This window comes from Myotis lucifugus, unplaced genomic scaffold (genome assembly GCF_000147115.1).
Source record: "Myotis lucifugus unplaced genomic scaffold, Myoluc2.0 scaffold_10, whole genome shotgun sequence".
Taxonomy (NCBI): domain Eukaryota; kingdom Metazoa; phylum Chordata; class Mammalia; order Chiroptera; family Vespertilionidae; genus Myotis; species Myotis lucifugus.
In genome coordinates, this window is record NW_005871058.1 from 15773452 (window position 1) to 15788894 (window position 15443).

General features: G+C 33.7%; 1 protein-coding gene across 1 annotated transcript in view; it reads left to right on the top strand.

The window, feature by feature from the left end:
- Positions 1 to 15443, top strand: part of PIK3C2G (phosphatidylinositol-4-phosphate 3-kinase catalytic subunit type 2 gamma) — a 268815-nt gene that overhangs the window by 45360 nt on the left and 208012 nt on the right. The window contains exons 6-8 of the mRNA XM_014451731.2: positions 3951 to 4053; positions 9447 to 9517; positions 11005 to 11068. Of these exons, the coding sequence (XP_014307217.1) occupies positions 3951 to 4053; positions 9447 to 9517; positions 11005 to 11068 (238 nt within the window). The remainder of the gene's footprint in view (positions 1 to 3950; positions 4054 to 9446; positions 9518 to 11004; positions 11069 to 15443) is intronic.

Consider the following 15443-nt stretch of genomic DNA (forward strand, 5'->3'; position numbering starts at 1 on the left):
CAATTTGGTATTGGCACAAGAATAGATGGATGGATTAATGGAATGCTTAGAGTCCAGTAACAGATGGGCTATTTATAAAAATTGGTCATGTGTTAAATAGGTCAGAGATGAAAAGATGTTCATATTAATTAGGAATGTATAAGGAAGTTTATATTATGTTGAAAGAAATGTCTTAAATTGAGGCTATATATAATTTTACTCAACAAATGCATCCCAGATAGATTAATGAAATAAGTATAAAGAGCAAATAAGTAAGTTAGTGTTTTTATGAAATAATTAAGCTGAGTTTTTTAAAGATCATTCATAAAGAGTAATCATTCAAAATGTTTACTGCTGAATTAAATGTGGAAGAAATCAATTGAGCCCTAGCCAGTTTGGCTCAGTGGATAAAGCATCAGCCCACGGACTGAAGGGTCCTGAGTTTGATTCTGGTCAAGGGCATGTACCTTGGTTGCATGCTTGATTCTCAGCCCCAATCAGGGTGCGTAGGGGAGGCAACCAATTAATGTCTCTCTCACATTGATGTTTCCCTCTCTCTAAAAATCAATGGAAAAATATCCTCCCACTTCCTTCCACTCTCTCTAAACATAAATGGAAAAATATCCTCAGGGGAGGATTAACAAAAAACAACAAAATATCATTTGAAAAGATTAGAAGAAAAATTATAAAAATCTAAACCAGTTCTCCATTCATGTTGTTCCTTCAGCCCAAGCATATTCTCGTTATTAAAGAAGCTGAACTCTTTGAGGGGTTGGGGGATGGGTGAAAAAGGTGAAAGAGATAAATACAAATTGCCAGTTATGAAAAAAGTCACAGGGTTGTAAAGTGTGGCATGTTAAATATAGTCAATAATAGTATGCAACTATGTATGGTGCCAGATGAGTACTATACTTACTGCTGGGATCACTTCATAAGGTGTGGTAGAGTTGTCTAATCGCTGTGTTGTATGCGAGAAACTAATATGATATTGTATATCAACTATAATTGAAAAAAATAAAATTTAAAAATAAATAGATTCATTAAAACTGGAAATTAAGAGATAATTGCCAGAAATAAGACACAAAATTTTAATCAACAGACCCTTCAGCCTATATCAAAGGCCTTCTTTATTCTAATATCGAAACTTTGGCTATTGAGAGGCTGTGTCGGTATTTTGTTTAAAGATAAAATGTTTTCAGATATATGTTGTTTTTATCATTTCTATCTCTAACTTTTTGATCAACCAATTTACTACTTTTCTTGATTTTTTTTCAGTTAAGTAATAAAAGAATCTGAAACTAAAATTTAAATGATCTCTACTTGGGAAATTGTAGGGTAATTGTAGAGAACTGAATAGAACAAGTCTAAGCTTTATTTGAGAATATGCTATAAATAATTATTAAACTGGTGTTGGAATAAAACTATTAAGATATGCCACATTTTAAAAATTAGGTAAGCCCTGGAAGATTAAATATATATTTGTCTCCCAATCTTCTAAAGGTAGAGAGTCTCCAAGAAGACTAAATTCCAATAAATGAAGGAAAATAATTAAAATATATATTGTTAATATAAATCTACATTAACATAGGAGAAGGAATTGTTATGAGTCGAATAGCTTAAATTTTCTGATTAAGAGGCAAAGTCTCAGAAAATGACTTAAGAGAAATTTAGCTAAATTGAAACAAAACAATCTCATTTTTAACAGAAATATATATATATATATATATATATATATATATATATATATATATATGTTTGCTTAGCCTACAAAATAAAAAAAGAGAGCCCTAACCGGTTTGGCTCAGTGGATAGAGCGTCAGCCTGCGGACTCAAGGGTCCCAGGTTCGATTCCGGTCATGGGCATGTACCTTGGTTGCGGGCACATCCCCAGTAGGGAGTGTGCAGTAGGCAACTGATTGATGTTACTCTGTTATTGATGTTTCTAACTCTCTATCCCTCTCCCTTCCTCTCTGTAAAAAATCAATAAAATATATTTTTTTAAAAAATAAATAAAAAGAGAAAGAAAATTTGTCTTATTTGTTTTGTTTTGTCTAGTTTAGTACAATTTAAATGAGAAAAATTACAAAGGTAAAATCCTTCTAAAATTTAATAATTACCAAATATCTATCTGATAATTACCAGTCCCTAACCCCCCCACCCCCCAACACACACACACACACACACAGGCAAAGATAAGGAAAGAACTACTTTCCTTTTAGAAAGGGGTAGAATTGGAAGATTTGGGAAATAATAATACAGGATGGTTAGTTAATTTTAATTTCAAAAAAACTATTTTTTAATTCTTAATATAAGTACACATCAAATATTACATGAGACAATAATACTAAAAAAATCATTCATTATTATTTGAAATTCATATTTACTGGACATCTGTTTTACCTGGTGGGTAAAAGAAAGTCAGTTTGAGAAATCAGTAGCCGTATCTAAAGTTGAATTCATTGGACTAGGGTCAGGGCCAACCTTCAACACACTGGGGAAAAGAAGCTTTGAGAGAGCAAGTTAGGTTGATAGTATTAATTGCTACTCAGAATTGGAACAGAAATCTAAGGGAGTAAGGAGGAGTTAAGGTGCGGGGGCGGGGGAGGTAAAAGGAGAGGAGGTTGATTATATGTGATAGAATATGAAAATGACCATTGGGGCAGAACTTCTGCGAGGAGAAATCCATGAGTGAACGATTCCAGGAACTCAGGGAATACACAGGCCTTGCCATATGTTTAGACTAGCAGTAGAAATAACTCAAGGAACAAGATAGGAGCACGATGGATAGACTTGGACAGAAATCCAGTTTAGACTAATAGGAAAAATGGTAATGGGGCATGGAACATGTTATGTATACTTTCACCATTTGGCTAAGTGGATAAGTTGTTGGGTTTTCTTAAAAATGTAGTCATTGTAAAAATAAAAACATTTACAGAGAATTTAATACATATAAACATAATAATGTTTTATTTGTCTGACATTGTTGGAAATAGGTGGTCCCAAATATTTAGTAAATTTTCAAAATAAATGAATATATCACCTTAAGTGCCCCAGATTTTTAATATTATATTTGTTTCTCCTGAAATCCTTCCTATATTTAACCAGGATTCTTAAGCAAAGTACATTAGCACAATTTACCCTTTTTAATGACTCAAAGTCACTAGAGATATAGAAATTCAAAGCTGTAGAAGAGATCATATAGTAAAAGCCCTTCACTGAAAAGAAATCAGATTTACATTATAAGCAATAAATATTTACACACAGAGGGGAAATCAAGCAAGCATCAAAAAGAAGAAAGAAAGAAAGAAAGAAAGAAAGAAAGAAAGAAAGAAAGAAAGAAAGAAAGAAAGAAAGAAAGAAAGAAAGAAAGAAAGGAAGAAAAGAAAGAAAGAAAGAAAAGAAAAAGAAAGAGAGAGAGAGAGAAAGGAGGGAGGGAGGGAGGGAGGAAGGAAGGGAATATTGTTTTGTTTAATCTGCTTGTCAATCCTTTGATGTAGACATTAATATCCTAACTCTAAAAAAGAAAACATTGAGTTTGAGCTAGTTTAATTGACCTTCATAAGGTTATGGAGCTGAATCTAAAGCCCATGACATTTTCACCTCACCTCTCTGCTTCTTTGCTTCAGTAGTCCTCATATACACTTTGTGGTATCCATTGGACCCCCTGGAAGCATGCTGTCCTCAGTGTTGAGATGGCTGGGCAAAACCAACTTTGAATTTGTAAAATATTCTGTATTATAATTTATATGTCCACTCTTAAAGCATCTAGTCATTTTCTAGCATAATGCATTTGGAGATAATTATAACATCTTGTCATTTAAAAATAAATATCAAACATATATAACACTAGGGATATATATAAAACCTTTACCAGACTAAGTTCCAAAATTATAAAGAAATGAAATCAGAGAATGAAACAAACACTTGGGGATATTACGGGAGGAAATGACTGCTCATTTTTTGTTCTTCAGTGATCGCTCTTTGGGAAGCCATAAGATATTTCAGAAAGATAAATCTGTTATTCAACTTAATCTGCAGAACAATAGAGAAGCTCCCGGAAAGTTATCTAGAAAGGTAAGACCTTCTGAATATTAGTTTTAATTTGCAAACTGATCATTTAAGGACAAGATTCCCATCTTTATGGATTGTTACCAATTTCTAATTATATAACATAATGAATATATGTTCATTTGAGTATATTTATTAGAACACAATTAGTTATTTATCTATAAGCTTGTTGACAATTTGAAGTGAAGCAATTACATGAACACTTTATTGCAACCTCAGGAAAATAATAGACCTATTGGAAAAATTTATGAGAAACTTGTTAAGGTTATTGTATCCAAAGCATCAATGAATCCACTAGAAAGTGAATGTCGTAGAAAATGTGAAAAGGAAATCATTAAAGGAAGAGAAGAAAAAACAACTCTTTCTATCTGAAAATTGTTTACATCTGAGTCAGCACAGTTTAAATCATGGCAGATTAATATTCATAATATTAACAATTATGAATATTAATAATAAAACTACCTAGAAAGGAATTACTGTGCTTTAATGACACAGTTTCATGCTGTTAGATATGAATTTTATTCCCTGTGTGATGTCTTCAGTTACCTCAAATCCAAATTGCACAGTATGCAATGAACTTTGATATGTTGGCAGTTTTTATCTGTAGAATATTCCAATTACCTACTTTAAGCAAAAATCCCAGCACCCTGTCATTTACATCAGATAACAGATTTTGAGTGCATAGCTTTTTTTTTCCTAGTTGGAGGTGTTTCATCATAAAAAGTGTCAGATGGTACATTAGGTTGCAATGTATCTATGTGGAATATAACATAATGAGGCCAAAAGAGAGTCGTTTAGAAATATCTTTTGGAACTGGTTACCTAACTCAGCCAGTGTTGACAGCTTCAGGGCTATGCATCTGAAATCTCCACAAAGGAACTTTATAAAGTACAGCTAATATCCTCAATATTAATAAGCCTAAAAGTCTTCACATTGTCCTCAATGTTGACAAAAAAGCTGAAATCATCATGTTTCATTTCAACATGAAGACAGAAAATCTATGATTTTAACTTCCACTCTTGTTTAGAAGTTGCATGTTGCTAAAAAAAAAAAAGGTATCTCATTCGTATAAGTTCACAGATCAGTAACATTTCAGTTATATGTAAATTGAGGTTTATTCTTAAATCTCTATAACTCCATATATTTTCTGTCTGGGACTTGAACATTTCTATTACATTGAGTGTTTACGATAATTCTACATGATAAATACTATTAAAATAAGGAATCAGTCGCAGGGAGCTTGGTGATTTTCCCCAGATCATATTCATGGAGCTGGTGAGCAAAAGAGCATGAATTTGAGTCCAGTCAATGAGTCTTCATAGCCCATACCTTATGCTAGCAACTTAACATACTCGAGTTTTAGATGTGAGTTTCAGAACAATGGGACAGAATTCTAGCTTTATATATTTTCTATGTTTTATTTTGTTTTCCACAGCTCTATATACATGCCCCAATGTCTTGAGAATAATAGGTGTTCAGTGATAATTATATTAAGTGTTTTACATGTATTAATTCACAATACTAAAGAGAAAAAAAAGTAATAGTTACTATTATTTTCCTTTTTGTATAAATAGAAGTACTTTAAAAGATTATTGAATGGCTCAATGTCTTACAGCAGAGCTGGTCTGGTCATAGAGCTCACTATATCTTAATGACAGTCAATATAGCATCTTTGAGTTATTGTCATCAGCATTGTTATCATATCCAGAGACAAGCGTATAGTCATTTCCGGATTTAAATTATAGTTGTCAAGAAATGTCTGCTCTTCAAGCTATCATTTGGACCACAGCAGGAATTAAGTTACATGGTTCTTTTTTTTTATGCCTCAAGCTTCAACTTATGAATCATTACTTCCCACAATGAATATCACCAACTCTTACTTAACTAATTCAACAACTTATAGGTAAAGAGTATACATGCTTTTTGTCATCCACAACTTTTCATAGCAGTGACACTGTTATTTAAAAATTGGTAACATGCTTGATGGCACAGGTATCTGTCTATTCACCATTCACTCATATGTACTGTGTAACTGCTGTGGAGTGGGCCCTGTACTAATGAGGAGAGTAGTGATCAAAATCAACAAGAGGGCTCAGTATTCAGGGCATTCAACTGGCTTTGACTCTCAATTAAGAGCAATGGCAGCCTCCACATAGACTATGGAAAAAGGCATTCCATGTTTCCATCTCCCCAAATTCTGGCTCTTCCAGGATATTTTTAACATCACATTCCAAGAGAGAAGACATTACATTTTATTAAAATCTATAAGGGTTTACTTCCAGGTACTATGCTAAGTATACTATATGTATAAACCTAACAATTTGTTAATTCAATAAATATTTATTGAATGTTTTTTACATGCTATGTATACGGTATTTGCCTTTAAAGATCTTATATAGTGAAGAAACAGTTTAGTGAACCTTAAAATTTGGAATTATGTCTTAGAACACATATATGCAAAGACTGTTACTCATTTGTTCATTGAACAAATATTAATTGAGCATCTACATTTCAGTACTCATTCTAGAATGTTGAGTTAACATTCTAGTAAAGAAGACAAGACAATAAAGAAATATATATAAACATTCTTATAGAACTATGTGCTTTGAAAGAAAAGCTATCTATGCTTTTAGAGTCTGGAGTAGGAACCCTTTATGCAATGAAAATGAAGGAGTAGTGCTGATAATTATTTTTATTTATACATTCTAGAGCATATAGGTTTAGCTTTTATAAGATATAAGGAGTTTTAAATTTATTAACTTGGCATCTTGTTTAAAAGCAGAGATTCTGGATTCATATTGTCAAATTAAAATCTCTGCTCTTGGACAGATCATTACGTTCTCTTCACCTGAATTTTCTCATTTAAAAGTGTGGATAATAATAGTACTTACCTAATATGGTTACTACAGGAACTCAATTAGGAAACATAAATGAAAAGCTTAAATAAGTTTCTGCACTAAGTCAGGACAATATAAATACTAGTTGTTGATGTCATAAAATTAGGGTGTTGGGCTATCTGTTATTTCAATCTTTTTCTATTAAAATCTATATGATAAGGAGATAATGAATGTTCTCCTTTCATTATTCTATTTTTAAAGTTCTGTCAACATTTTTGTGATTTTCATAAGTTTAGATGTGAGAAAAAATTATAAACAATTATATTTTCTTTCTAGTAAAACAAGATAAACTTGACTTGATAATATTTTATATTATATTAAGAATATAATCAGTATTATTATTCTATTAAATATAATGATATCATTCCCTTTCAGTAGATAGTTTAGAATTCTAAAAGGCATTACAGCCCTAACCACTTTGGTTCAGTGGATAGAGCGTCGGCCTGTGGACTGAAGGGTCCCAGGTTCGATTCTCTGATTAAGGGCATGTACCTTGGTTGTGGGCACATACCCAGTAGGGGGTGTGCAGGAGGCAGCTGATCAATGTTTCTCTCTCATCAATGTTTCTAACTCTCTATCCTTCTCCTTTCCTCTCTGTAAAAAATCAATAAAATATATTAAAAAAATAAAAGGCATTACAAAGCTCGGTTAATCTCAGATTCCTTTCTTATTTTAAACTTGCTTGTGTTATAATAAATTAGGGAATTTAATTCTTCTTCCACTAGAGTATTCATAAAACAGGTTGACAGTCTTTAGAAATCATTCTAGATTTTCAAATGTCAAAATCCTCATCTTGATGTAATGTGAATGATTGAGACTTTTCTAAAAAAATTTGTTCTCCCTCTATCTCTCTTAAATTTGATCAAAAGTATTACCAGCATAGTAGATATTAATCATAAATTCAAGATCTCTTTCTAGCTCAAGGAAATATTCACAGAGCATTTACAGCAAAAGATTTTTGTGTTAAAAAAGTGATTTAGCTTTTCCCTTAAGATGAAGGTATGGCCTTCAGTTTTGGAGTAAAGTACATCATATATTCCATGGACAACTGCTTAAATTTTCCTCCAACTTTGTGAGATGGTTTAAATAAAAAGTTTCTCTTGTAAATTACAGTATTACAAAGGTCACCCTACACACACACACACACACACACACACACACACACACAAAATCATCTCTGGAAGCCAAGTTAAGTCGTTATAAAATAAATAGTATGCTATACAGAAAGATACAAATAAATCATGTTACTTATATGCTTGTTTTGATTTTAACTTCTGAAAGAATTCAAGTGCCAAATATTACAGTTCATATCTCACTCTCTCTTTCTTGGCTCCAGTTTTAACTTTTTATTTTGCCTCCCCTATTACTGTCCCTTCCATATCTAAAGTTTAGATTTTGCTATTGCAGAAAAAAAATGTCTTTAACATTATCACACTTTCAAATGTACTCATCCCACTGACTCTAGATGTAAATTCCTAGAAAGTAAATCTCATGTTTTCAATTTCCTTAGCATTTTTACAAAGTGTTTTTTAATAGCATGAACTCAACATATTTATTATAGTGATGAACTGATTCTATCCATGTAACTTAGCTTCCTTCTTCCTCCCAAAACAACCCCATATAAAAATTAATTTACCTTTAACCTTAAGCCATATAAAGGTTTTCCTTCTGTCAGAAGCTCCAATTGGCAGTTTTTAAAATAGATTGTGTGTGTATTGACATACAAGACTACAAGCACCCCAACATTAGGGAACTCACTCAGCTCCCAAACTTAACGCCACCGTGTGGTGAAATAGTGTAATTGTGATGGCATATATTGCATTCTCTGCAGACTTGCGTAGGGTTTTCATGAACACCCTTGTAGAGAAGCGCTCAAGGAGTTCTGGTGTGAACGTGGGAGCACAGGCACATGGATCATAGGACTGATATTTTACATGAATAGTTCCTGCTCATCTCAGGGCAATGATCATAATGCCACCTGATAACTCCTGGGACTTATAGCTATCGGCAGTTTTAAATCATTAGCACAATTAAATGTTCATGAAAGGCAATGTTCTCAACTACTGTTTGGGAGCAAGATGTGGTAAAGCTGAAAATGGAGGTGTTCATTCTGTGTCTGTGGCCAATCTGGCAAGCCGTTGGGTCTTACACCTCCATGGCATCTGTGGCCTAAATGCAAAGAAAATGCACACGTGTGTTCGAGGTGTCTAAAAGCTGCCTTCCATGCAGGATAGATTAATGCTTGGCCTTGGGGATATTGGGATGTCCTTCAATTGTCCTTGGGGTTTCTCTCCAACTAAAGCAGGCTCTCTGTTTTACTTTTTAAAGAATGCTTATACAGTTAAAGACAGTCTTGTAAGGTCTTTAAAACAAAGTATTAAGATGATGAATGAGGGTTATCAAAGAGGTGAATTAAATGACAGCAGGAAGTTACAGGGCTATTTTTATCTGGTACTCATTCCTATTCACTCTATAAATATTAATATATTCTGCTGTCTACAGCATGAAGATGACCACAGTCCATTTTTTCTGAACCAACTTCTTGAATTTATGCACATTTGGAAAATATCCAGGTAAGACATTTTATTGCTGTTCCAAGACTACCTTCTGACTGAGTCCTCAAGTGCCAAATCACAATGTTTCTCAGGGCATTGTAAAAACCATTCTTTCACTAGTACCTCAGAAGCTATTGTACTTTTAATAGATACCCCCTTTTGGCAAATTCTGTTAATAATTAGCTATTCCTCACAGCTATTCAGATACATTTGAAGAGCTGCTAACACCTTCCAGAACAATCTAACATTCATTTTAAAATATCTCTGCTACCACTTATTACATTTTCAATGATTTTTTTTCACATTCATCTTGTGAATTTGAATTTGCACGTGTCACAAATCTCTGTATAATGGCATTACCATACTTTGAAAGTCACCATCTCCTGCTTTAAATCCCTTTCTGGAAATCTCTGAAAATACGTAGTATGTCACAAAGGAATATGGATTCAAGTTGGAAAACTCAAGTGATAACAAGTGAACATATCTTAATTGATTCCAATATCTTAATGTATGCATGCATTATTTGAAAAATTAGACCTAACTCAGAAGCTAACTTTGGAGAAGATGCCAGTGGTACAGCATGAGTTTATCTGGAATGAATGTTTTTCTAAGTTGAATGAGCAGATAATGGAGTGTGGGAGGTATAGGTCTTAAATCTCTAAAGAAAAGCCTGCTGTAAAAATAAGATGAGTTAAAATTGATTTTAGTAACTATCACTTCATGGCATTCTTATCCATTTTGCATACATTCTCTCATGTGATTCTGCAGTTCTGGAATTTGAAGTTAAATAACTTAACTGGTCTAAAATCACTTAGTTCGTTAGTGGCAGGACTGAAATCAATGCTGTCTGAAATTTGCAAAGGCCATATTCTTTTATTAAACTATTCTGTCTTTCCATGGGTGCCTCTCCTTTTTCTGCCAAAATATCCAGCCTAACACCATATGATTATATAGAATGAGTAGGATTATAGAGGACTTCCGACAGGTGTCCCGTGAAGCCCATGGCACAGTCTCTGTGGTCACCTGGGCTGAGTTCTCCAGGTGTGTCCCTTCTGTTGGAGTTGAGTCTTGATTGCTGTTGACGTGTCAATGGAAGGGACTGACCCACAAGCCGATTGGTTGTGAGGACTGGCCTTGACTACAGTGAAGGAGCTGTTGTGCAGGGGTTGACCCTACAGAGCAGGATTCACTTTAACAGTGCTCTGGGACCTGCCCAGTCTGCCCTATGGGTGTGTCATTCATTGAGGTAGTTGGGTAGTACTCAGGTATGGTCAGAAGCTGGCCACCAGCTATATTGGTTTTGGGGCCTCCTGAGTGGAGCTGTGGTGCAGGCCAAGGTCAGCCATTGCCTGCATCCTGGGGTCACTTGGTATGGGCTACAGAGTGATCTGCAGTTATCCTTTTAAAAGCTAGTTTGCTATAGAATCAAGAGAACTCATGATAAATGTGCTAAAGTTAATATATTTTCCCACCCAATTTTAAGCAAAGTTTTTTTTTCTTTCCAGACAATGCCTCTCCACAATAATAAAAAAATATGACTCCCACCTGAAATACCTATTGAAAACCCAGGTATTAACTTTTGTTAATTTATCTATCAATTCAATAAGCATTTATTAAGCATCTACCCTTTTTCTAAAACTTTGAAAGTTTCTTAAGATATGAAGATGAATAAAATGGAGTATCTACACTTGAATGGCTTCCATTCTATCATGACAAAACAGACAAGTAAATAGATGTGTGCAATGAAATATCATTGGTCCCATGAAAGACCTATGTGTATACAGGACACATGAAAGGGGTTTATCAATTTTACTTATTTGATTTAAATGTTGAAAAACGAGTCAAAGAAGGAAGGTAGGAAGTAGGCATAACTTTCAGCAAAGAAGAACATAAACAAAAGCAGTTAGGAAACAGCCTGGTGTGATTAGGAAACTGTATGAAACTAGCAATAGCTACAATTAGGTTTCAAGGTGATAGCCTGGAAAGAGACCAGATGAAAGGGGCAAATAGGGGCCAAATTATATAGGATCTTAAGGACATTTTTGACAAGATAAATATTTTCTAATTTATCAGGTGATGGCATGGAGGCAATATGCAGAGCAGTAGAATGATAGATGAGTGATTAGAGGGGCATTTAATTAGACCAGATGATGAGGGCATTGACAAAAGCTCCACTATAAGGATGGATAGGAGGGAACAGATTCATAACAGGTGAAAATGTGTAATTTACATGAAAGACTATGAGTAACAAAATAACAGGTTGTCTAAAATACCTCCAGATTCCTGGCTGTTAACTGACTGCATGAGGAGATCAATTCACTAAAATAGTGAGGAGAAAATTTAGCCTGGCATGGGAAATTGATGGATTCAGTACAAGACTACTGAGATTTGGTCATGAACTGGGCCAACTTGTAATCACCATTAGGCAGATCATTTCTTATAGCTTGTTCTTCTAAGGAAGGTTAACCTTCCACAGGTAAAACATTCTATCATTACAGAAAATTGTAAAGGAGGATGTTTTTAAAACAAGTGAGGGCTACTTTTTTTCATTAAATAATTGGACTCCTGATATATAAGAAGTAACTACTTCTTATATTAATGGACAGTAAAGGTTTATAAAAATAATAAATTATATTTCTTGATATAGATACCAAATTCATGTGTGAATTTCACATAGGTATTTAAAGATATGGTGATGAGAAATACATAGCTGATATTCCTTCCCCAAGAATAATCCCCTCACTCTAATTCCATTTTTCTTTCTTGAGCCTGGCCTGAATCTGGAAATTTAAAATGTGGAATATGAAAATAATTCAAAATTAGATTGTTTTAAGTCTCATAAATGTGTCATAATTAGTACTTCTTTCAGCTTTCTTCTTCACCTTTGATATAGTCATTCTTCACCTTTGTGATAGTGTAGAATTTGAAATTTACCATGTACCCAGAACAGATTATGAGTTTATTCCCAGATCATTTATGTGTCTTGACTATATGTTGATAGACCTTTGAGGTTATGATAAACTACTTACAGATGAATTTTAATGATCAAAATGTCAAATGTCTCTGTGCTATTCATGCATCATAGACATCTTTTTACATACACTCACACAAACCCATACATACATGAATTGTTAAGAATCTATTAACAGTTCTTATTTTCCAAATACAGAAGTTTGATCATATTACTCATATATGAAGAACCCAATATATTTCCACTTTGAAAGAAACCATTGAACATTGTAAATTTTTAAAATATGACTTAAAACTTGGCAAAACATCAAAGAAGTGGTGTCTTTACATTACTACTGGCAAATAGTTATCATCATCCACATCTGAATTATTTTATAAGTAGGCCACAGTGTCTGAGATTTTCCAGATGAACTCTATGTGAAACAATGAGCTTTTTAATGAAATTCTAAAGCAGAATCAATAGTAAATATCTGAGAAGTGAGGATAGACTGTGATATTATCAATTCACAATTTTGCACTTTCCATTTATTTGACAAGTGAATTAAGTAGCATTTCATCAATGTCAAAAACAGTATTGAGTTGAAAAAGAACGTGTTTTTATATTTCCCAAACTTAGCTTATTACACATAATTTGAAAAATTAAAAAATATACAAGCTATTTATTACTTAATATCAATATGTAGATATTTTAAGTTTCCAAATATTTTCTTTCTTTAGCAATGGTTACTTAACATTTTTTAGTGGGTTTTTTTTTTTGTTGTTGTTAATCCTCATCTGAGGATACTTTTCAATTGATTTTTATTGAGATTGGAAGGGAGGGGGAAAGACAGAGAGAGAGAGAAACATGATGTGAGAGAGACACATTGGTTACTTCTGCATGCATCGAGCCTGCAGATGAGTATGTACTCTTGACCAGAATCAAACCCAGGACCCTTCAGTCTGCGGGCTGACACTCTATCCACTGAGCCAAACCAGCTATGCAGTTAATTAATGTATTTTGAACTTGGCTTATTTCAGATTGGGCATTTTGAAAGAACTTTTCCCTAACATATTGTTTAATGCAAACTACTAAACTATTTAGTCACTAAGATGAAGAGAAACGGAGGTCAGAACATGCTCTGAAATTGCTGAGGTTTTATTTGGAGAGACAGTAGAGCCACATAAATAACATACATAAACAGGTATTTATACAGAGCAAACCAGTGTAAAACCAGACTTCAATCTGGGTGAAAGAATCAGCCTCTGATGCAACGTTGCTTCTTCCTAGTAGAATCCAATATGTGGTCTCCAACATTTTTTATTAAAATGTCAAGTAGGATTTTTAGAGAAAGTCAGCAATTCCTATTACTGATGACAAACTTTGACTAGAATCTAGTATCTTGTGAACTAATTGTAAACTAGAGGGATCTGTATTCAGAAATATATATTCATGCTTCAAAATGTGGCTTGGCTTCATCAAACATCTACCTGGTCTAAAAGGAACTAAAACCCTTACCGTCTCCCGTGACTCAGAGATTTTACCAAGTAGATAAATAACCAGAAGAATATATGGTCGTGAGGAAGGCAGAATATTACTTAGCTCGCACTTTTCCCTCCCCAGGGCCCAAATCCAACTGTATTCAGCCACTAGCTAGAGGCTAAAAATTCCATATAGAAGTAGAAAGAAAGGGGGTGCATAAGGATCTTATATAGTTAGCATTTTCAGAATGGAAACTCTTATAGTAACAAGCAGATCTGTTGTTGGATATTCAAAAGTTCCAGTTTGACACAGAATTTAAACAGAGTGACTGCAAAAGACTGAATTTAGGAGCAGAGATTCCAAAGTCAGATAGATGTATGTGCCAACCCTCTGCCCACTCTGGAAGTTTTCATTTAGCCTTCCTAGAGTTCATATTATATTCATCACTAAAGTTCATATAATAAAATATAATATGATGATATAAAGTTAATGAAACCATGGATGTAATATGCTTAATACAATATAGTATCTGGAATATAAAAAGTATTCAGCCCTAACCGGTTTGGCTCAGTGGATAGAGCGTCGGCCTGTGGACTGAAGGATCCCAGGTTCGATTCCGGTCAAGGGCATGTACCTTGGTTGTAGGCACATCCCTAGTAGAAGGTGTTCAGGAGGCAACTGATCGATGTTTCTTTCATCGATGTTTCTAGCTCTCTATTCCTCTCCCTTCCTCTCTGTAAAATCAATAAAATATATTTTTAAAAAAGTATTCAAGGAAAGGTAAGTACAAGTGTTAGTTTATTGCTATTAGAGTTACAATTTTTAATATATATTTTTATTGATTTCAGAGAGGAAGCGAAAGGGAGAGAGAGAGAAAGTGATAGAAACATCAACGATGAGAGAGAATCATGGATCTGCTGCCTCCTACATGCCCCTTATTACTTTTAACACTTTGTAGAGGACTGTATCCTTTGTAGAGGATTCAAAAGAAAAATGTTGCAAAACTCATTTGCATTTGCATAGAATATAAGAAAATGTGAAAATGAAGCAAAAAAAAGATCATTTAAAAATAGGATAAAATAAATAGGTAACTAGGGCCAGTTGTAACATTACAAAAGGTAAAGTCAAAAGAAACATAAAACACAGTTGCAGAATTGGAACCTATCTTAGTAGAAACAAAGGGCAGATTGAAACTACTGAAAGTCCAACCTCTTATGTTTGAACATTCCAGACTTGAAGAAAAACAAAAATGAAAAATTGAAAGTAAATCTTCAACAAGAAAGGTAATTACTAGCCAACATAATTTGTATTCCTAGTGAGAAAGAGAGCATTGAAGGATTTTGTCAAAGAAATAACATGATCTGACATTTGATTTGAAATTTGTGCAGTGAATTATGTACTACAGAGAGGGCATATAATAAGATGTATACAAACTAAAGAAGAAGAATAGAGCAGGCACTTATATTAAACATTAAGTTTAGGAACAGCCAGCCAGTGTGGCTCAGTGGTTGAAAA